This window comes from Lepidochelys kempii, chromosome 2 (assembly GCF_965140285.1).
Source record: "Lepidochelys kempii isolate rLepKem1 chromosome 2, rLepKem1.hap1, whole genome shotgun sequence".
Classification (NCBI taxonomy): Eukaryota; Metazoa; Chordata; order Testudines; family Cheloniidae; genus Lepidochelys; species Lepidochelys kempii.
In genome coordinates, this window is record NC_136381.1 from 52688708 (window position 1) to 52711923 (window position 23216).

A 23216-nucleotide genomic window follows, 5' to 3' on the forward strand; every position below is an offset into this window, starting at 1 on the left:
TCTTTAAAAGGCAAAAAGACAGCCACTCAGAGTGCCATAAAAATCCCCAACAAAAATGATCAATTTAAAAATCTAATACTAATGTATAAGGCTATGATTTAGTCAGAGGTCATGGATTCTGTGACTTTACTGGACCTCTGACTTCTGCTTCAGCAGTCAGCAGCTGAAGCGGTGGCTGGAGGCAGGACTGTGCACCCCCGCCCAGCTGCAGCAGCTGGTAACTGCAAGCTGGATAGCTAGAATCAGGACCCTGCAGCCCCTGCCCTGTGGTTTGCGGAGAGTGGAGGGATTGCTGTCAGGCTGTGCGCCCCTGTCTTGCAGCCAGTTCTGGAGCAGGGGCTGCACATGCCACAGCCCCGTGGCAGGAGCTGCAGCAGGGGCTGTGCACCCTTGCCCCGCAGCATCGCAGAGCCCTGCCCGCCCTCCCTGCGGCCAGCTCCAGAGCTGGGGCTGTGCTTCCGCCGGGGGCTGCAGGCGGGAACTGTGTGCCCTTACCCCGCTGCGTCCCAGGACCATGTGCCACCCCGGTAGACCAGCTCCAGAGCTGGGGCTGCGCATCCCCCACTGCCCTCCAGCCCTGCGGCTTCCACCAGGGGCCACAGCCGGGGTTGCATACCCCATCACCATGGCGGGAGCTGCAGCGGGCACTGTGCGCCCCTGCCCCATGGTGTCCCGGGGCCATGCGCCCCTTCCTGGCTGTGGCCGCAGCTTGGGGAGGCTGCAGCTGGGGTCGTGCACCTGTCCCACAGCTGCGGCCATCTCCAGAGCAGGGAGCTGTACACCCCCCAGGCTGTGCCCTGCACTGCGGCTTCTGGGATGTCATTCTTCCCGCCCTCTCCCTGGACTCCATTCCTCCTCCCTATTTAGCCCTGTCCCCGGTTATTTTTAGTAAAGTCACGGATAGCTCACAGGCTTCATGAATTATTGTTTATTGCCCATGACTTTTACCAAAAAAAAAAAAAGAAAGTGACAAAATCTTAACCTTACTTATGTATGCCCGCAAGGATGGGAGGGGGAGAGGCAGATACAAAACTTAAGCGTAACATTAAGACCCTGCTTGAAGTATTATGTTGAGGAAGTTTCTCCTAGTAGACAGAATACTGGACTGGGACTTGAGACCTGGGTTCTATTCACTGGCATGCTGGCAAGTGACCGTAGGCATGCCATTTCACCTCCTTTTGCCTCAGTTTCCCTACTTAGAAGGGTCAGTTATAATCATCCTTCCTTCATAAAGCACTTTGAGTTCTGATGAGGGATATAAGGGCTAGATATTACTACCCACTCCTGTATGTTCCTAAAATAGCTGCTTTATTGAGAAGGGGTGTCTTATTAAGATTACTTACATGACAGTGCTTCTTTGAGAATATCCAAAATCTTCAGAGAATTTGTCTACAGCTAACCCCTAGCTAGATCTATGTAGTCGGGGTGAATGGGGGGGCGGGGAGGGGAGATGTTACTCCCAGAAGGGCAAGACCACCCAAACAGGGGTCTCAAGAGAAGATGCTTTTAGCCATGCTGAAAGGAAATATGAATTGCACTAACCAAAACTTAGTATGTTAAGTGACAATTTTCAAAGTTAAGCATTATACATTTGAAGATCAAATCTATTTCATCTGTATGCTAATCCATCTATCCTAAATTGATGGTAAGAGCCTAATATTTCAAAAAAAGCCAAACTGGATATACTTTACTTTGGGAAAAGCTACTGTGACATTGTCAAAGAGGAAGTTTGCTATAACCCTAGGATTTTAAAAAATTTTCATAGAACAAGAATAAATTCAAGGAGGTCCAATGGTCTGTGCTATACAGAGGTCAGACTAGAGGACCACCGCTGTCCCTTCCGGCATTCTAATCTATACAATCATTAAATAGTACAAGAAACTGGACCCCCCCCAAACAAAGGGCTATGAAGGGGAAAAAAATATAACTTGCCATTTTCCCATGCTTCTTTTGGCCAAGATTCCGGCAACAGTCCATACTTGAAGTCATTTGAAGTACCCGGCAACAGTCCATACTTGAAGTCATTTGAAGTACCCGGCAACAGTCCATACTTGAAGTCATTTGAAGTACCTGTTACAAGTAATGTTCTTTTCACTTGATTTATACAAAATTCTATAGAAGAGAACTCTCTAAACAGTTATATTTTTAAACAAACTTTTCAAAAAGCTTTATGACTAAGAACCTATTTAACTTGTGATATTGGGCAAACTGCAGATTCTGCAATATTAGGCTTCCCTGCAATTTTGACAGCGGGCACCCGCATTCTCAGCCCTGAGTGGCTGACAGCAGAAAATTGCTGAAAAGTAATAATGACTTTATTACTGCAAATAATAAGGTCCATTATTACTTTTCCACAGTTTTCCATAGCTTGTCTGCAACTCAGCCACAATTTTTTTTTTAAACCACACAGTTCAGAATTCAAATAAGGCCTTATTTATGCATTGATTACTCTGATAGTCCCTTATAAGTAAACATTAACTAATTTCACCAAAATGTAAGATTCTTAGACTACAGCCCTGAGCAATTTTATCCTCTCCATGCTTGGAGATTCTGCAAAAACATTTTTCATGCCACAAAAACCCTGAAGGATCAAGTTTTACTGTATGTATAGAGCCCTACGCAAATACAAATTTATATCCATGGATATAAATCGGTATCTGTGGAACTGCAGGGGTGAAAGGAGCAGAACACGTGTCTGCCACTCCCAGGAGCCAGCTCCCCGCACTGACAGCTCCTCCAGTGCAGCTGCACTGCCCCCAAAGAGAGGGCAGGGCTGGGGCCAGTACAGCTATGCTAGAGGAGCTGCCGGCATGGGGCACTGGCTCCTGGAAGCAGCGGCCCCACATTTTGTTCCTTTCATCACTGCAGTTCCTGGGAGAGCCCTGCGGTTCCGCGGATACTGATTTAGATCTGTGAATATAAGTTTGTATCTGTGTGGGGCTGGCTTTATGTATGTAGGTCCTCATTCCCCCACTTTTTGCCCTCTTATTTTTTCTGTTTTTGTATGCCAGCAAACCCTTAGTGTAAACTCCCACTAGTGTAAAGTTGTTCTGCTGACATGGCTACACAATCTCTCTCAATGACATTAGCTATCCTGACAAATACTCTGACAGCACCGTTGCATCTACATAAGCAGTTTTGCTAACACACCAATGGCGAGCAGAAAGCATAATTTTCTCCTCATTCCCAGCCAATATAGCTATGCTGGCAAAACTGTGTAATGCAGACCATGCCTTATACCGGTAGAAAGGTGATTTAAACAGGTGTAACTCATTTCTGTAAGTCTACTGTGATAAGTGCATGTATTTGCACTATAACTACATACGTACTAGGGATTGTACGGCCTTAATTACACCCAGTTTCAAACATACTTAAAGCAGTACAAAAAACTGATCAGCCCTTTGTCCCATTCAGTCTCTGTAAATTTGTATGTTTGTGAAAAGTTGCACAAGGAATTTTTTTTTTTTTTATAAAAGTCAAATTTAAAGGAACAGTCTACTTAACACACACACTTATTTGAATTTCATCCTATTGTCATACTACTTAGTAAGTAAACAAACAGACCTCTCACTGTCCCATTTTTGTTGGTTTGTCAGTATTTTGTGTGCAATTAGTGCCAAGGCTTCCCTAGCCAATGAGTTTCCACTTTTTCTTATGTCTATTATATAGCAACAGGAGACTAGTTTTAAAAAAGCTGATTAAATCCACCCACCCACCCACCGAGAGATCCAGGAGTAAGTGTAGAAGCTGAAGATTGTAGTCATTAAGAATGGTTAAAACTTTTAAAGTCCTATCTCCCTTTAAAAATGTTATAAATAAGGAGCCGTTCTGTTGAACCTCAATGAGGACTGCAATTCTATTTTTGGTTTCTAAATCTAAACCCTCCCCATACATACACAAACACCATACACCTAGTATCTACAGAACGTGTAGGAGAAAGCCTTGAAATACAGTCTCCATCACAAAACAAAATTTTATGCACTTTGTATCATTCTTCTCGTCCCCCATTCAATTAATGTTGTCTCCCTCTCCTCGCTTGACTTCTTAGGTTTTTGTTTTATTCTTCTTCTAGCTACCAATGATGAAAAAAATACATTTAGAAACCACCATGCCCAGAACCATATATTGTGGTGATCCCCCAGCAATTAACTGGGTACAGGTCCCTTATCTATTTTGTTTTATTTTGTTGTTTGTCAGGCATAAAGAGAACAAATCTTTTATCAAAGGCATATCACGTTGGCATTGGCAGCATTACACGCCATTCTGATACACAAGAACATGTGTTTTAGACTGAATTCTGATGGGCAGCCACATCATTCCTACCCTTCTCCTGTGTCTGTTCTTCATTGGTGATGGGTGTTTTAAATCTGGAGGTTTGTAAACCTGTCCTACCCTCTTTTGTTGGGGGTTAAGTCCTGAGCAGGATGGGAGTAGCTATATCTGCACTTTTGTAAATTCCAGCTAACAAATCCATTTGCAGGTAAGGAGTGCACATGATATAAGAAGTTATGCCATGCTTTGACAGTGCTACAGCAGAAGCAGGAGTGACAGTATACTTCCTTTCTGCTGGGCAAGGTATGTGCAGAAGTATCCAGCGTACATTAATTTTTCACTACTATTGTTGAGGAGATTTTCACTCTACATCAGATTGTATGCATCAGTTTTACTCTGCTGCTTAAATAGCATTATGGATTATGGTTGGCAGTGGTAACTGCATGGGAAGACAGCTCAAAGGGAGCCCAAATGAAGTTAACAGGTGTCTGAAAAAACTGTCACGCAGTTGGGTAGCCAGCTACAGTCCATGTGGGATCATTCATGCAACTGACCTCAGCAGCTCAGTCTCAGTGATCACAAAGCCTCAGATCCCAATGAGTAAACAGGAAATTTTTCTCCCTCTCCCCACAGGCTTTGTTCCAAGGTTATTGGTTTTTATTTTTTTGGCTTTTGGGGGGTGGAGGGGAAGAGGGAGAGAAGAGGAGAATTCCAATATTTTAGCTCTCATGCCTGGTTGTTGGAGGGGAGGAAGTGACAACGTAACTTTCCTTTGATTCCTGGGAGCTGGGTGGAGAAAGAATGGGGGGGGAGGGAGTTCCTTTGTGCCAGCAATGCCCCTCTGCCATGTACATTGGCCAAACCAGACAGTCTCTATGCAAAAGAATAAATGGACACAAATCAGACATCAAGAATTATAACATTCAAAAACCCAGTAGGAGCACACTTCAATCTCCCTGGACACTCAGCAACAGACTTAAAAGTGGCAATTCTTAAAAAACAAACAAACAAAAAAAACCTTCAAAAACAGACTCCAATGAGAAACTACAGAACTTTGGAATTAATTTGCAAACCGGACACCATCAAATTAGGCCTGAATAAAGACTGGGAGTGGACAGGTCACTACAGAAACTGATTTCTCCCTGCTGATACTCACATCTTGTCGTCAACTGTTTGAAATGGGCCACTTTGATTACACTGGCCTCATTAGCACTACAAAAGCTATTTTTCCTCCCTTGGTATTCACCCCCTCTTGTCAACTGTTGAGACTAGCTCACTTCCACCTTAACTGAATTGGCTCGTTAGCACTGACCCCCCACTTGGTAAGGCAACTCCCATCTTTTCACTTGCTGTGTATTTATACCTGCCTACTGTATTTTCCACTCCCTGCATCTGATGAAGTGGGTTTTAGCCCACAAAAGCTTATGCCCCAATAAATTTGTTAGTTTTTAAGGTGCCAAAAGGACTCCTCGTTGTTTTTGCTGATACAGACTAACACGGCTACCACTGAACCCTGTAAGGAAGTTGTTCTTTGAAATTTTAGATCATACTTATGTCCAGGTTTCTGCACACAAAACATAGCGAGAACTCCCTCAGCTTGAAGAGAATATTGTTGATTCCAGTACAGGCATTTCACAGTATCTCATGTAATGAAACATGGGACACACATAGGGTATCTAACTTCCTATTCCTTTTGAATAGGTCAAATTCCCATATATACACAAAATCGTCCCTTTGTGGTGAAGAGTATGGATGAATGGTGATCTGTTATACCCCACTCTGGGGAATTAAAAATCTCCAGGTCTCTATTTTAAAAATAAATAAAAATCAAGGAACTGAAACCGATAGTGAGGGCAGGTAAGCACTTTAAAGAGAAAGGAAATTGTTATAATGCTCTTGGTCTTAAAGAAAAGCTGTAAAGAAAACAGTGCATCCAAAAAAAAATTTAAGCACCAAAAAAAGCTTTGTGATCAAAATTTTTAGCAACCCTAAGCAAAAAGGCCCCATATCTGCAACACTGATAATCAAACCCTGTCTCTTGATGCAGTGTAAACAATAAGTGTGTGTAGGGAATACGACAACTGTTCTCATCTTTTTGCAAGGCAAACTAAAGTTGTGTGGCAGCAGATTAAAGGTTTGATAATGATGATTAAGGACATGATTCTATCTCAAAAAAATGCAGCAGATAGGGTAACTTGAAATCAGACTTAGCAGTTTTCATCTTCTATATAGACAGACATCCTCAGTTGTGTTACAGAAAGTTTAATGGTTCTCTGTCACCAGATATGGAGAGACTTTTGCAAGATATAGTGGGCAACCAGAACACTGAAAGGATAGAGAACTATATTTGCCTCAGCCAATAAGCAGCAATTAGGTTTCTTACTGCTACTAACACACAAGTGCCCAGGCCCCTACACAATAAGGAACAGGGTTCACTTGGTACAGGGTGTGCCAGAAAGTATTTAGCAGGAGAATAACTGCCTAAAGATTTTACGATCGCATTTAACACAAGAGGAAATAAGTGGGTAGCAGACAAGACAGACAACATTATGCACCCAGAGCAGCCATTATGCATAGTTCATTTTAACTTGAAAACAGCAAATGAGTTAAATGAATAGGCAACTTACCTAGCAGCTATCAGTTACATTTTTACTGTAGGTATCATGGAGGTGGCTTTTTGAAAGTGACTTAGAAGTAGTTTAATGAGAAGGTCAGTAAGAATATTATATGCATTAAAGCCACTTGGGAGAGGGGAGACAGAGGCTAGCTTTGTTGATGGAACACCACAGTAAAGATACAAGGAAGGATAGAACAACGAGGAATCCTTGTGACACTGTGGAGACTAACAAATTTATTTGGGCTTAAGCTTTCGTGGGCTATAACACACTTCATCAGATGAATGGAGTGAAAAATACAGTAAGCAGGTATAATATACAGCACATAAAAAGATGGGAGTTGCCTTACCAAATTGGGGGGGGGGCGGGGATCAGTGCTAACGAAGCCAATTCAATTAGGGTGGCTGTGGCCCATTCCCAACAGCTGACAAGAAGGGGTGAATATCAGGAGAGGGAAAATTACTTTTTGTAGTGCTAATGAGGCCAATTCAATACTCCCATCTTTTCATGGGCTGTATATTTATACCTGCTTACCGTATTTTCCACTCCATGCATCTGATGAAGTGGGTTATATCCCACAAAAGCTTATGCTCAAATAAATTTATTAGTCTCTAAGGTGTCACAAGGACTTCTTGTTTTTGCTGATACAGACTAACATGGCTACCCTCTGAAAGAAAGGATAGGTAGCAGCTAAACTGGAGGGCCTAAACAGCGTAAAGACCAGAAGTTTGATACAGTGAGAAAGGGAGAGTCAGTAGAGATACTGGAAAAAGAGGGGTGACATGGTCAAAAGCAAAAGGTCAGGAAATCTATTTTTAAACAACAGCTTTTTTAATAGGCTTAAGGAGGAGAGATGAATGTCAGGAAAGCCAGAGAGAAGGCGTTTGCTGTAGTTAAAATAAGAGAAATTCTTAGATGAAGGGTCAGAACTTGAGTGTTGTGAAGGAACAAGGGGCAAGCTACGGATGCAGACTGGTGTCAAGAATAGAGTTGAAAACATCCCAGTTACATGCTATACAGGCGAGTTTCATCTTATGCTGGGGTCACGTTCTGTAGTCAGCGCGTAAAGCGAAAATCGCATATAGCCAAAATTACATTGAGTGTAATGGCAGGTGGAATCGCCCGCACTACAGGTACAGTATTTAAATGGTTATTTTAATCTTTTTTTGTTTTTGCTGACTGCGCAAAGCTGAATTTGCGCATAAGATGAGACTCGCCTGTAGTGGCAGATAAAATGGCATTGTCAGGGGCAGAGATCGGAAAGAATGGCAGTCACACTGGTGTTTGGCGGGAACATTAGTTCTGATCATGAAGCCTTTGTCTCAGAGGTTGGTCAGGACTTTTTGTACCAGAGATAGTTTAGCAGAGGAACGTACGTAACCCATCTCTAGTTGCCAGCCCAATCTGTCTGGTGGCAGGTGTAGAGCAATTCTAGGTTGTTATAAACTATCTTTACTGTGCCCCTATTCATTAAAAAAACAACACAAAAACAAAAACTGATTCACTACCCCCAAATAAGGGATCATTCATGTAGCTCTGTCACAAATTGGCTTCAGTCAGTGATCAAGTTTTGCTGTCAGGCAAACTAGGAAAATCTATAGAATACTGCCTTGTCTAAAGACTTCTTGGTACAATTAGTCTGTTTATTTAGAAAACTGTGACCTTACCATCCACATGAATGAGGACCTCCTTGAGATTACCTGAAGCTCCTCAGTTCATTCAGAACCACCCAGATGTTCCTAGCAACAATCAAATGCCTTAGCCACCTTTTAGACCATAAAGTTGCCCTAGCCCAGAGTTATGGGTCACTGTAGCTTTTGACAGAAAGGATTTCTTTTAAAGCATGTAAACTTGGGAAGTGAAGAAGAGCCATTTTGGAAGCAATTCAAGAGAAGAATTTCTATGAAGCAAAGATTCCATACCCCAACAGTGCAGAGCCTTTTGATGTACGAGACTCTTAATATCCGTTTAACAGATAGGTCCTCTAAGGCAGATACCACAGAGTTGCTAGTCTTTCTGAAACCTTTTGAAGACCAAGCAGCTTTTGCTGTTTGTATTTAGGAGGCTTGCGTCCCATCACCCCTGTGTGAAGAGAAAGGCCGAACACCCAGATTCTGGATGTATTAAGTACCATTTAACTTCTCTGGTCAAAGATAACTGGACAACAAACCCAAGGAAACTAAGATTGGCTTCCATTTTCTTAGTCTTTGAGGGAAGCCACCCTTTTTCTTTTTGGAGAAAAAGGATATCTTCCATAACATGGCAGATCACCATGCTTTTATTGAGCCCCTACGAAGGTCTGAACAGTGCAGTCACAAGTACTTTCCAGCATCATGGCCGGAAAGGAGCTGCTGTTGCTACCTTTTACTAACAAACTAATACCTACGCCCAACATCTGGCAGCCTCAGTACCTTCACATGTTGCCTTGTTGAATTAACGTTGTCTCCCTGTAGAAACTATCATCCACACAAGTGTCCTTCTACCCTTCTACAGTTGAACTGGTATTTGCCCATGAATAGACATATGTGACAGATAAACACATATTTTTGGCCAGGAGCAGATTTACTATGAAACAAACAGTAGGGTGGCACAGGGCCCCTAATGACAAGGGCACTCCCAAAATTCAGGGTAAATATCTGACAACCTGCCCAAGTCCCAGCTGGCGGTGCAGCAGGGCTCAGGCAGGCAGGCTGCCCCCATGCTGTGGCTCGTTGCCCCACGCCACTCCCAGAAGTGGCCAGCTGCTGGCATGTCTCTGCATGCCACTGGAGAGGAGGGGTAGGTGTTTCTTTGTGCTGCCTGCCTTCCACACAAGGGGCATGCAGAGATGTGCAAGCAGCAGGGCTAAGGCAGCTCCCTGCCAGCTCTACCTACCTCCCTCCCTCCGTGCCACTCCCAGAAGCAGCTGGCATGTCCCCCCTAGGGGTTGGGGGGTGCTGCGTCTCCGGGCACTGACTCTCACCCCAGCACTGACTCCGCAGCTCCCACTGGCCAGGAACTACAGCCAATGGGAGGTGCGGGGGCGGAAGCACGTGGAGACACCCTATCCCCCACCCACTTAGGAGTTGCTGCCAGAGGTGTGCACGCGCTGATTGCTTTGGGAGCCACGCCACCCAAGGTAAGCGTCACCCACCCGCCCGCATCTAAACTTCCTCCCAGAGCCCACCCCCTGCAGCCCTACCCCATGCCCCAATCAAGGTACCTCTCTTTATTTTCATTTACTGCCCCTTACTTATAATACAGGAGGAGGATGAAGAAAAATAAAAAACAGAAAGGGGGGGAGGGAGTGGGGGAAGACAGAAGATAAGAGAATGTTCTTTTCTTGGCTGGGTCCCAAGGAAGAGCCCCAAAAATGAAGCTGTGCACAAGGCCCCACTAACTCTAAATCCACCACTGCTTTTCACTGACAATATACTAGTATATGAAGTCAGAAGTGTGACTGGTCAGTGTTGCCTCTGGTCCCTGCAACATTCACCACCAGGCTCTCATACACAAGGTATAGCTGATGGATTTCCTAAGCAGAAGATACTTTCATCTACTCCTTTGATACAATCAGATCAGTGGATTGTGCATGGGTCATCCGTGCTACCTTTTATCCCAAAACCATTATGTACTATATCAGCTCTAGGGCCAGCAAGTGTAAAGGCTGCCAGAGCACACTATTTTATATAAGTTTTTATACCAGGCTCATCAGCACAGTATCTGAGTACCTTTCAGTAGTGCACTAAGAAACATGACTATTATTATCATCATGTTTGTTCGCTAATTCTCCCCAGGGAGAAGTCTGATCAGTGAAGCGTTTTGTTCACATGCAAAAGTCATTTTCTCTGGTACACATTCCCTATATGTACCTGTTTACTGAGCGAGATCAAATCCGACTTTTTAAATATTGCTTTCCCAACCTAGAACTCAGTTGCTGGACACTAGCTCAGGTTGAATTGGAGCAGGTAAGCTCTATTTGGTGCAGAACAGTGTCAGTTTAAAACAGAAGTGTGCACATGAGTTAGAACAGTACAAGTCTATTCACCTTTTTTCCTGAGAACAATCTCTCTGGGCCGGGATCAAATGATCCCAAATTTGCACCACTGAATCTGACTTTGCGCCCCAATGAGGCAAACCAATTTTCAGGACAACTGAGTATGCATATGGAATTTAGAGCACTTTGAAACGTCAGCTCTTAATATGGGAGCTTGGCCATGAGCTTCCTCCCATAATGCTTTTGACCAGCCTTTCCTGTGCCACTCAAGCAGCAGCTGCTGGGGGAAGTTCTGCTCCCTTCTTCCTCCTTGTAACAAAGTTAATTCAAAACCACTTTCATTTTAAAGAGTGGGGGCGAAGCTCAGGGAACATTTTCAACTCACAGCCAAGTACAAATTTTGTTAACAATTGCCCTTAAGGGCCACAAGTGACTATGCCTGTCCTATAGGCTTGACCAACACTGATTTATTAATCCTTTGAACTGGTCAAAGAAATAGTGGATAAAGGAGAAACAGCGGAAGTTTATGTGGACTTTCCTAAAAACTAATAATTGATAAAATTTCTCAAAGGCTATTACAGGAAGTTAAGCACTCATTGGAGTAAGGGGCAAAGTGCTAAAATGAACTGAAAACTAGCTGGGAGAAAAAAATAGGATAAGTAGATGGTTTATTTTCAACATGGGAAGAGGTTAATTGCAATATTCAACTCTTGGGGCATCTTAAGACTGGTATTGTTTAAAATAGTTATGATTATCTAAAGGAGGGGTGAACAATGAAGCAGAAAAATTTAAAGATGACAGTTATTTTGGTTAGTGCAGTTAAGACTAGTGAAGGCTTTAGAGGGACTGAAGGGCTGAATGAGTAAGTAGTATAACGACAGATCAAATTCAATGTTTTTCCAATGCACATTACCTCACATTTGTGGAATAATTTGATATCTCTAACTATTCAGGGTAGTGGAGAGAGGGTGGAGAGAGGAAAAAGGGTAGGGATGGAGAGATGAAAGGACATCCTTGTGGGCAGCTAAAAAAAAAAAAAGTCTGCTCATTGTGCAACAGCAGTTGACAAAAAACAAACAAAATATTTATTAGTATATACACACAAAAATGGGATGAAAGATACTGAAAACTTATGCCAGGAAATACTTTTAATAAAACCCACTCATTACTTCCTTCAGTAGCATGGGTTCTATTGCTCTTTCTAGAAAAATAATTTCTAGCAAACTCTTCACTGGTTACTAGCTGGGAAATTTGACACAAGAATCCATTCTCATTTTGAGTAAAGTCAGTAAGCATGGTCTACCTGATGGTGACACTACAAAAAAAAACACAAACACACCTCAGCAGGATCTGAGAAACAAGAATAAAAATTTGCTTGTTGAGTTCCCTAATATTTATCAAGCAATGTTGCTGTTCTCCCTCATTCAGGCAATACAAGCGTAATGGAAGTTGTCCATAGCAGGGCATTTGTGGGTATCCCAACATGTGGAGAATCCATAACAGCACAGATCCAGCGTAACTGGCTCCTACATACTCTAGTGCAGTGCCCTGAACAGAGAATAGGTTGGAGCAAGGAGAGGAATAGTTTGAGCATGCTGTACTCCAGCTATCCCCAGCTGGCATATGGTTGCTCAGGGACCATTATTAGCTGAAACTGGAGCTGCCATGGGCCGGACAGACAATTGGAGACCTATAACTCACTGATTCTCAGCTTCTTCAACCTTTTCTTAGGCTGCCCTATCTGGCTGCACGGGGAAGGAGAAGCCCTCTTTTGCAAGTCAATCCCCTAAGTTTAGGCAGGGTCAGTCAAGTTCCTATCCTGTTCATTATGAAGCACCTGCAGCTCAACAAGGAAGCAGACAATACAGCAGGCAGCCAGCTAGGGAGCTACTAAGGAGCTGTTCAGAGCAATCCTGACTCACATTACAACTACTCCTGGGAAACGGCGTGCAGCAGGAGGGGATCCCATCCAACACCAGCCCATACCAATAGGACTGGCACACCACACCACACAACCCATACACCACGCTGCAACCGTGGCTCAAGGAACACACTTTCAATTCATAATAAAAGTGAAACATCTCTTCAAGGGCCATAGGTTGACCACCACTGGTGTGAAGTCAAAATGCAACTTCTCTTTATACGGAACAAAGGGATGATCATTAAAAAGATAAGTCACTAGCAGACGCAAATTTACAGACTTCAACCTTTCCACCACAGGAGAGCTTTTGGCCAGGCAATTAAACTCAGTTATTTTCAAATTAAAAGGCAACTGCTGATTTTAAAAGCATAGTACGGATTAAGTTACATGTGGTGTGGATAGTTGAAATGTGCTAGTCAAGAGAATATACAATTAAACGTTTACATAAGCAAAATAAAAAAATGAAAGTTTTTACCAGTTGATATTACATTGTTTGGTTTAATAGATTACTGGCTCTTGAGGATTATAGGAAGTAGGTATTCGCCAGTGTGAACTGTAAGTTTTAATACTTTGACTACAAGTATTTTGGCAATAGTGTACATCTGCACACGAAACAGACATTCAGCTTTTTTTTTTACACTACTAATCGAAACAGAGTAAGCATGTTTACATTAGATAAGACTCCCTGCAACACTGTACGATATTTGCAATTCATTTTGTCTACTGATTTAAGACTTGTTGCAGGATCTTAGCTAATACATGTTTATAGAAGTGAGGTTATCCTAGAATGGATACAACAGTTTAACACTTGGATAATCCAATATATTAGTGAAATAATTTACCTGGTTCTTCCTTAATAAACTGCAAATCTTCTGGATATGGAACTGACGGCTGCATCACTGAGCAATCTTCTAAATTCTCTTCATTATTAGGTGGTATATTATAAATAAATCTCTTTGTAGTCTGGTTTTTCCTTCTTGCTTTTCCTGGTTCTTGAACTGATTGTCCCTGTGAGGCCATGTCATTCCACACAAACACTTTTCCTTCACCTTGAGATTCATTTTCAGCCATTTCAGGTGAGCTATCCTGGACCCAACTACAATCATTCATTTGATAGTTTTCAATTTGGCCTTCATCAATACAGTAACCATCATTTTCAGTTTTTATACTACTTGCCAAGTTAGTAAGATTCCGTGTTGCCCAGAAACTGGCAACTTTCTGATCCCTTGATGAAGGCAGACCATCCCGACTAACAGATCTTCTGTTATAATCCACTACTACAGCCTCTGGAGCTTCTGATTTAATGCTTATATTTAAGGCATCTTTAATGAAATTGCGACAGGACTGGACAACCTCAGTCATCTGAAGATAGCTGGCCACTGACATCACTTCAATGGCATTTTGGCTTGTGAGGACAAGGTTACCAGAATATAAGAAGTCCAATATGACAGAAAAACCTTGAACAGCAACAACATCTAAATAGGTAACAGTGGTTTGGTTACGGCTTTCTTTGTTTGTAAAGCAGTACAGAGTCTTAAAGAAACGGCTGCCGGCAACCAGGATGTTCTTGTGAGCTCTGAAGACCCTCCCACTCACCACAATATTGACATCACAAAGAATGCCTTTCTTCCTCTGTTCATTTAGTTCTTGCAGCAGCTGATAGCAATAAGAGTTCTCATTTGGCCTACTGTTGTAGTCGCAGTATCCCTCATTTGTCAACTCAGACGGTATTTCTGACTCCTGCAATTAGAGGGGGGAAAAAGTTAACTTTCAGTTAATTTCCTTCTTAATTTTCCCAATGCTGCCAACAGGATATGAAAATAAACTTGCGTTAAATATGCAATACAGAGGAAAATGGGGTTTATATCCTTTTTGTTTCTTTATGTCATAAAGGCAACATGAAATAAAAGTTTCCAGGAAGTTTCCTTGTGTATTAGAAACTCAGTCCAGTTCTACCGTTTTTTTCAGTTTCAGGAAAAAGGGGGTAGATGAGCTTTAAGTACCACCGAAGTAAAATGCAAACCACTGATGTAAAGATATTTAGCTCGGGTATTTAAAGTGTTCCTTTTTGTTAACACAAATTCCTGAACTAGAAGTTAGAAGAGATTTACATTAAAGATTCAACCACCAACCAGTTCAGGTAAGAGCTAGGAAAACTCCCTCACACCACTTCTCTGGTCTTACATAGAGGCCTCAAGTAAAAATGGGGAGACAGGACTTTAAGAAATTCCCAATATATCCTTCCACCCTCCTTATCAGCCTTCCACAAACAAATGGAAGCAAAATGAATACAAATGCCACCCTGCCTCCTTTGCAGATCACATTTAGTAATAAACTATATTCTAATGAACATTTATAAAAGTTGGTGCACTATTGGAAATATTTTTTACTTCTAAAGATAATATTTTAACAAGTACTTAATTTTCCAACTATGACAGTTGGCATCACAGAAACTTGGTGGGACAATACAGGACTGGAATATTGGTACAGAAGGTTTCAGCTTGCTCTGGAAGAACAGGCAAGGAAAAAGGAAGGAGATGTTGCCTTAGATCTCAAAAATGAGGTTGAGATAGAAATAGGACACAGACTTGTTGAAAGTCTCTGGATAAGGATAAAAGGGATAAAAAGCAAGGGTAATGTCATGCTAGGGGTCTACTACAGACCACCTAACCAGGAAGAGGAGGTGGATGAGGCTTGTTTATAAAGAGCTAACAAAATCATCCAAAGCACAGGACTTGGTGGTGATGGGGGACTTCAACTACCCAGGCGACATCTGTTGAGAAAAACAACACAGCAGGGCACAGATTATCCAGCAATTCTTGGCACGTACTGGAGACAACTTCTTCTTTCAGAATGTGGGAGAAAGCCATCAGGGGAGAAGCTGTTCTAGACTAGATTTTGACAAATAGAGGAACTGGTTGAGAATTTGAAAGTGGAAGGCAGCTTGGGTGAAAGTGATCATGATATGATAGAGTTCATGATTCTATAGAATGGTAAGAAGGAAAACAGCACAATAAAGATAAAGGATTTCAAGAAGTCAGACTGCAGCAAACTCAGGGAAGTTTAAGAAGGTAAGATCCCATGGGAAGCAAGTCTAAGGAGAAAAACAGTTCAAGAGAGCTGGCAGATTTTCCAAGAGACATTATTAAGGGCACAAGAGCAAACTATCCAACTGTGTAGGAAAGATAGGAAGTACGGCAAGAGACCTCCCTGTCTTAACAAGGAGTTCTTCAATTATTTAAAACTCAAAAAAGAATCCTAAAAAAAGCAGAAACTAGGTCAAACTGCAAAGGATGACTATAAACAAGTAACAAGTATGCAGGGACAAAATTAGATTAAACCGGCTAGAGACAAAAGGTAACAAGAAAACATTCTACAAATTAGAAATAAGAGGAAGACCAAAGACAGGGTAGTCTGTTACTCAAGGGGGGGAGGGGGTGTAAAGAAAGAACAATAACAGAAAATGTAGAAATGGCAGAAGTGCTAAATGACTTCTGTTTCATTTTCACCAAAAAGGTTAGTAGTGATTGGACGTCTAACAGAGCGAATACCAGTGAAAATGAGGTAGGATGGGATGCTAAAATAGGGAAAGAACAAGTTACAAATTAGAGGTTTTCAAGTTACCAGGGCCTGGTGAAACATATCCTAGAATACTCAAGGAGCTGACTGAAGAGATATGAGTCATTAGTGATTATCTTCAAAAAAATCATGGACGACGGGTGAGACTCCAGAGGACTGGAAAATGGCAAATACAATACCAATCTACAAAAAGGGGAATAAGGACAACCCAGGAAATTACAGACCAGTCAGCTTAACTTCAGTACCTGGAAAGATAACGGAACAATCAATTTGCAGACACCTAGAAAATAATAAGGTGATAAGTAACCGTCAGGATGGATTTGTCAACAACAAATCATGGCAAACCAATCTAATGCCTTTCTTTGATAGGGTAACTAGCTTTGTGGATGGGGAAAAGCAGTAGAGGAGGCATATCTTGACTTTACTTAGGTATTTGATAATGTCTTGCATGACCTTCTCCTAAACAAACTACGGAAATACGACCTACATGGAGCTACTATAACTTGGGTGCATAACTGGCTGGAAAAAACTGTTCCCAGAGAATAATTATCAGTGATTCAGTGTCAAGCTGGAAGGGCATATTCAAGTGGGGTTCCACAGGGATCAGTTCTCGGTCCGGTTCTGTTCAATATTTTCATCAATGATTTTAGATAATGGTACAGAGAGTATATGGTAACAGCGTTCAAGTACATAAATGACAGGTTTCAGAGTAACAGCCGTGTTAGTCTGTATTCGCAAAAAGAAAAGGAGTACTTGTGGCACCTTAGAGACTAACCAATTTATTAGTCTCTAAGGTGCCACAAGTACTCCTTTTCTTTTTGCAAGTACATAAATGTTTGTTACAAGGAGGAGGAAGGTAAATTATTCTCTTTAACCCAGGGGTGGGCAAACTTTTCGGCCCGAAGGCCACATCAGGGAATAGAAATTGTATGGGGGGCCATGAATGCTCACAAAATTGGGGTTGAGGTGCAGGCTCTGGGGTGGGGATGAAGAGTTTGGGGTATGGAGGGTGCTCTGGGCTGGGACTGAGGGGTTTGGAGGGCGGAAGAGGGATCAGGGCTGGGGCGAGGATTGGGGGTGCAGGCTCCGAGAGGCGCTTACTTCAAGTGGCTCCCGGAAGCAGTGGCATATCCCTTCTCCAGCTCCTATGCAGACGCACGGCCAGGCGGTTCTACACGCTGCCCCATCCGCAGGCACTGCCCTTACAGCTCCCATTGGAGCACCAGAGGGGGCCACTGGAGCGCACAGAAGCCAAAGTGGAGTCATGCTGTGGCTTGCGGGAGCCGCGTGGTACGGCCCCTGACCCTGTGCCCCGACCAGAGCGGGCTCAGCTGCATGGTGCAGCCCCTGATGCTGCGCCCTGGCTGGAGCATGCCCAACCGCATGGTGCAACTCACAGGCCGCAGTTTGCCCACCCCTGCTTTAACCTCTGAAGCTAGGACAAGCAGCAATGGGCTTGAATTGCAGCAAGGATGGTTTAGTTTGGACATTATGACAAACTTCCTGTCAGGGTGGCTAAGCACTGGAATAAACTGCTTCGGGAGGTGGTGGAATCTTCATCATTGGAGATTAAGAGGTTAGACAAATACCTGTCAAGGTTAGTCTAGATTAGGGGTCTCAAACACACGGCCTGCATGTGGCCCACCAAGTTATTTCCTTCGGCCCGCCATAGGCGCCGACTCTGTGGGTGCTCTGGGGCTGGAGCACCCTTGGGGAAAAATTAGTGGGTGCTCTGCACCCACTGGCAGCCCAAGCACCCCTCCTCCTCCCATGTGCCATGTCCCTGCTCCTCCGCCTACCTCCCAGCGCTTCCTGCCCAGCTGCCACCAAATAGCTGTTTGCACGCTCGGGAGGGGGGGGGGGCGAGGAGCAGGAACGTGGCATGCTCAGGGGAGGAAGCGGGGAAGAGGCAGGGCAGGGGCAGGGATTTGGGGAAGGGGTTGGAATAGGGCATCTGTACAACTTCCTGCGTAGCAGCTTTAACTAGGGTTGAGCAGAGTCCATTCCAGATGGGCCAATAGCCCACGTTACTTTCCTCTCTAGGCTGTAAACAGAGACAAAGTTCCAGATGGCCTCCAAAATCCAGTTATTCTCCACCCAAGAGCAGTCCCTAGAGGCCATTTCAGATTGTCCCAGAAATCCAAGACAGGATTTTCCCTACCTCAATCCACATGAAGAAGCAGGCTGCAAGAGTCCTCTACCTCTCTTAACACTAATGCAAGACTTAACCAACGTGCTTCCTGCAGGACAGTCAAAGGTAAATCCCAGCCTGGAGATCTGCAGGTTTCCCTGAAAGAGATTCGAGCTGCTCCCCCGCCTATCTTTGCCATTCTGCAGACGTTTGCTGGTACACCCCCACCTCCAAGGGACTGTCCCCTTCTCCTTGGTGGTTCTGCTGCCAGTGGAAAAACCTTGCTTGGGGTAATTTTCATGTGAAGGGCCAGGCCCTCTTGGGGAATGCTTCCTCTTTTTCTGGATCAGTATTTAAGATTGACAGAGTACAGATCAGAGAAGTACATTTACTAAATCATATTGGCTCAGCTCCCAGGGAGTTTTGGGTTGGGTTACTGCAAGAATGATAGTAGCTCCAAAGGAGAGAAATACAATTAAATTAAAAACATCTATTCTCTAATTCTGGGGATGTAGCAGGGGGAAGAGAAAAGCTGGAGTGGCTGAACATTCACTTACAGCACAATCCTAGCAGGATTTGTCTGTAGGCAAATTGCATCTCATATACATGGTCACTGCCTAGCTGAAATCCTAGGCACAGCAGTGAGGGAAAGATTTGGAAGGAATGCAAACGACACAGGGATTTTACCAGGGCTTCTAACCTTCCTTCACAGCCCTTAAGACTAGTTGATGCAAAACGCTGACAGCTAAGTGGCCAAAAATGAAATGACTATCAATATTAGCACTGACTTTTTGCAGTACAGTTTTTAAAAAGTTAACACATTGTCTTTTAATAGCATAATATCTCACTTTTTTCATTTTTGACTAAACTTTTGTATCATTGTATGAAAAGGTTTCAGTGATGCCGACCTCAGGCCAACATATTAGTCCTCATGTGGCCCTCGTGGTGATTTGAGTTTGAGATCCCTAGTCTAGAGAATACTTAACCCCACCATGAGTGCACAGGACTGGACTAGAACAGTGGTTCCCAAACTCGTTCCGCTGCTTGTGCGGGGAAAGCCCCTGGCGGGCCACACTGATTTGTTTACCTGCCGTGTCCGCAGGTTCGGCCGATCGCGGCTCGCTGCTCCAGGCCAATGGGAGCTGCTGGAAGCGGTGGCCAGCATGTCCCTTGGCCCGCGCCACTTCCAGCGGCTCCCATTGGCCTGGAGCTGCGAACCACGGCCACTGGGAGCCGCGATCAGCTGAACCTGCGGACGCAGCAGGTAAACAAACCAGCGCGGCCTGCCACGGGCTTTCCCTGCACAAGCGGCGGAACAAGTCTGGGAACCACTGGACCTCTCCAGCCAGGAGACCTCTCCAGCCAGGAGACCTCTCCAGCCAGGAGACCTCTCCAGCCAGGAGACCTCTCCAGTCCTACTATTCTATGGTTCTATAGAGGCAGCCTTCACCATTAGTTCAGAACAAACAAGTGAAGAGAGTACTGAAAGTGATTACTGCAAGTGTGAAAATACCACAAAAGCCTGAATTACTAAACCAGGAAGCATCTTAAAAATGTTTCAAAAGGATTTGCCATTATAGTAGTATTTAAATGTGTAACAAGTGTTAACAAGGGAATTACATGCTTTGCATTTATACACCATTTTTCATCAGAGTATCGCAAAATGGCTTGTAACAATTACTGAAGAAAGAATAATAGCAGGCAAAGAGGCACCAGGCAGTGAAGTATTATTGGTTTCCACTATCTGCATTGACCTATAGCAGTAAGTAGCAGACAGGAGAGTTTTGAGCTGAATTTTCAAAAAGGGATGGTGAAGTCAACAGATGTGGCAACAGCAAAGAAGTATCCTCTGAACAAGGAGGAACTGGAGAGAAAATTGGAAAGGGCAGACTGGGATATTCAGGGTGGCCCTAATGGAGATTGAGTATTGCCATGAAGAATACTAAGAAGGCAGCAGAAATTTTGTAGCAGATCAGTCAGAGATGGTCTTTCAGGACATGGTTAATGCAAATCTATTTCTATTTATCAGTTAGGAAAGGGCCACAGATGTTTCAGAACATGCTGGACTCTGGAGAAGTGATTTAGGTGGCCACAGGCTAGAATTTCAGTAATCAAAGCGTGAAGAGAAAAACATGTTATTGCCAACTATAATTCATACTTTTTAATGTCTATCACCTAGTCTGACCTATGTAACATACCAAATTTCATCCAGTTACCGCTGTATTGAATCCAATAACTTGTGTTTGACTAAACCAGATCTTCAAATCAAAACTAATGCCTTTCTGGAAGACATCAAGAGATAGCTGGTTTGCACCAAAACTAAAATCATTTCCCACAACACTCAAATAACTTGTGTATTTTGTTTGTAGCTCTCAAACTCAATCCAATGTGGATCATGATGAGGATGGCTGCAAGACTGACCAAGACTTCTCATAAATCAAGTTTTAGCTGCTTCTCTTTAGGTAGCAGCTATTACCCCAGTGGGGCAGAAACGGAAGGAAGATTGCGCTGCAGCAGTGTTGGGTGTAGCACTCAATCAACTCTATACTTTCCTAAATCACCACCCTCCTCACAGCTGACCACATGCCAGGTGTGTAAAGAAAAGCAGAATAGTGAAACATGAATGTGATAACTGGAAATGGATGTGGTTTTCTTCGCCACACCTTAGAACATCCTTGGTACATCCACTCAATAATATCCCAAAACCTTCTATCACAGAACCATGCCATACTCCCCACTCAAGAGTACCCAAATTCTTGCAGCAACTAAGTACTCAAAGGATTTGGAGACTAGAGTTACAGAAAAGATGAATAGGAGGTGGTGTGAATCCGATGAAGTGAGCTGTAGCTCACGAAAGCTTATGCTCAAATAAATTGGTTAGTCTCTAAGGTGCCACAAGTACTCCTTTTCTTTTTGAGAAAAGAAACACTGGTCAAGAAACCATTTGTCACAATGTATACCCACAGCACACTTGTGCTTAATGTAGTCTCTCTTAAAGGAGCTCGATTCATCTATTAGTTTATAAAAAAAAAAAGAAGATGCAAAGACATTTCAGATTAATTCAGAATAAGATATGATGATCTAACAAGTAGCAATTCCTCAAAGCGCAGATGATTGCGACGCCAAAGAAACATGTTCTTAAAATGCAGTAAATTAGTGAGATCTTGAACTCACACAGAGATATTTGTTTGGCATCAATCTCTGCTGTCTTCTGGGAGCAGGAAAGGACCAAAGGCTCTTGCACCACCTCTTGTATATGTGTATGAAGAGTAATGGAGAAGTAATTATCCTTTCAGAGTCTTCCATATGTTGCTTTGTTTGCCTTGCAGCATCCTTCCTCTATCCAATCAGTTAGTTCTTTCCCCATCAAGTAAACACTGCCCGCAAACAAGCCCTTTCAGAAGGGTGAGAGAGTAGTAATTTCCTGGCCACAGTTTTCTAGCCAAAACCTTCTGAAATGTTTTCCATCAGCTGCCATGAGGTGGAGCATCACCTAAACATCACTCACACAGACCTTGCCTTATTATTTAACATTTATATTGCAGTAGCACTGAACAGACACAATCAGGTTGGGCCCCATGGTGGAAAACACCATAGAAGATATAAGACAATCCCTACTTCAAAGAGCTTACTTTTAAATCAGCAAGTAAAGGTGAGGAAGTAATCCTTAAAACGGGGATACTCAAACTTATTTATGAATGAAACACCACCTCCTATTCATGATTGCATGACACTGAAGCAATTATGGTTCCTGTGGAAAAAAGTGATACTACATCAACTATTCTTCTGCTTTCAGAGAACTTCTGCCTTTAATCAAAAATGTATTTCACACTGAAAGGGAGCTTTCGTGGTATTACCTGCAAAGCCATAACTTTAAAAAGTGTTTAGTAGAGGGGAAAGAAAACTGGTACTCCACCACATGCATTTACGTCAGCAGCAAAAGGAACACAGACCAGAGTAAAATATTTTTGCAAAATTTATTAACTAAATAAATCTGTCCTAGTGCAAGAGTCCACATTTTAAAAACCTGAAGAGTCAGTTTACCCCAAAGTGGATATAAATCTGATTTTTACTGAAATCAGACTTTTCATTATTTAAATTATAGTACATATTTATTTTTAAAAATTAATTTGTTATGGCCTAGAAATATGTTAAGGCCTAAACTTATAATTTCTTAAAACATTTAAGTAAAAAATAATGCTGACTCCCAGAGCCTCTATTAAAATCTTTGAGTTAAAGACTGCTTTTCTATAAAGATAATTTCCCTCTGATTCTAACTTTTTTTCTTTATAAGCATGGCACAATAGGTCATGTACTTTATTAAGGGCTTGTTTTAATTAATATAAATTTTAAATGCTGTTTGTGTATTTAATTAAATTTCAGTTTCTGTCCTAACGTAGCTTGACAAAGATCATGAGTAAAAAGGTAATTATCTAGTAAACAAGCAATATATCATTCACTATTTTCTAACATACTAAAAGGTACAATTAATAAGAATCTAAAAATACTAAATAATTGCTTAAATAAATGTACACAATTACAGCCTACCCTCCTAAGTAGCAAAAAGATATACCAAATCTAGTGTAAAGGCCCTATTTAGTTGTAAATCAACACGTTTTAATGCTTATATGAGAATGCACTCTTCTGTAGAAAACCCAAGTCTACCACATACTATAAGTAATTTAAAGGCAGACCATATTTTTGGCCTATAGTAACTACTTA

At 42.6% G+C, this 23216-nt stretch overlaps 1 protein-coding gene across 2 annotated transcripts in view; it reads right to left on the reverse strand.

Annotated features, from left to right (window-relative positions):
• ZBTB10 (zinc finger and BTB domain containing 10) overlaps positions 1-23216 on the reverse strand; it is a 34041-nt gene that overhangs the window by 5384 nt on the left and 5441 nt on the right. The window contains exons 2-3 of one of the 2 annotated variants that reach the window (XM_073330745.2): positions 13627-14524; positions 1933-2070 (exon numbers count right to left, since the gene is read on the reverse strand). In XM_073330745.2, the coding sequence (XP_073186846.1) occupies positions 1933-2070; positions 13627-14524 (1036 nt within the window). Of the gene's footprint in view, positions 1-1932; positions 2071-2902; positions 5146-13626; positions 14525-23216 lie in introns of those variants that run through there. The other variant, XM_073330746.2, reaches the window with a different exon arrangement.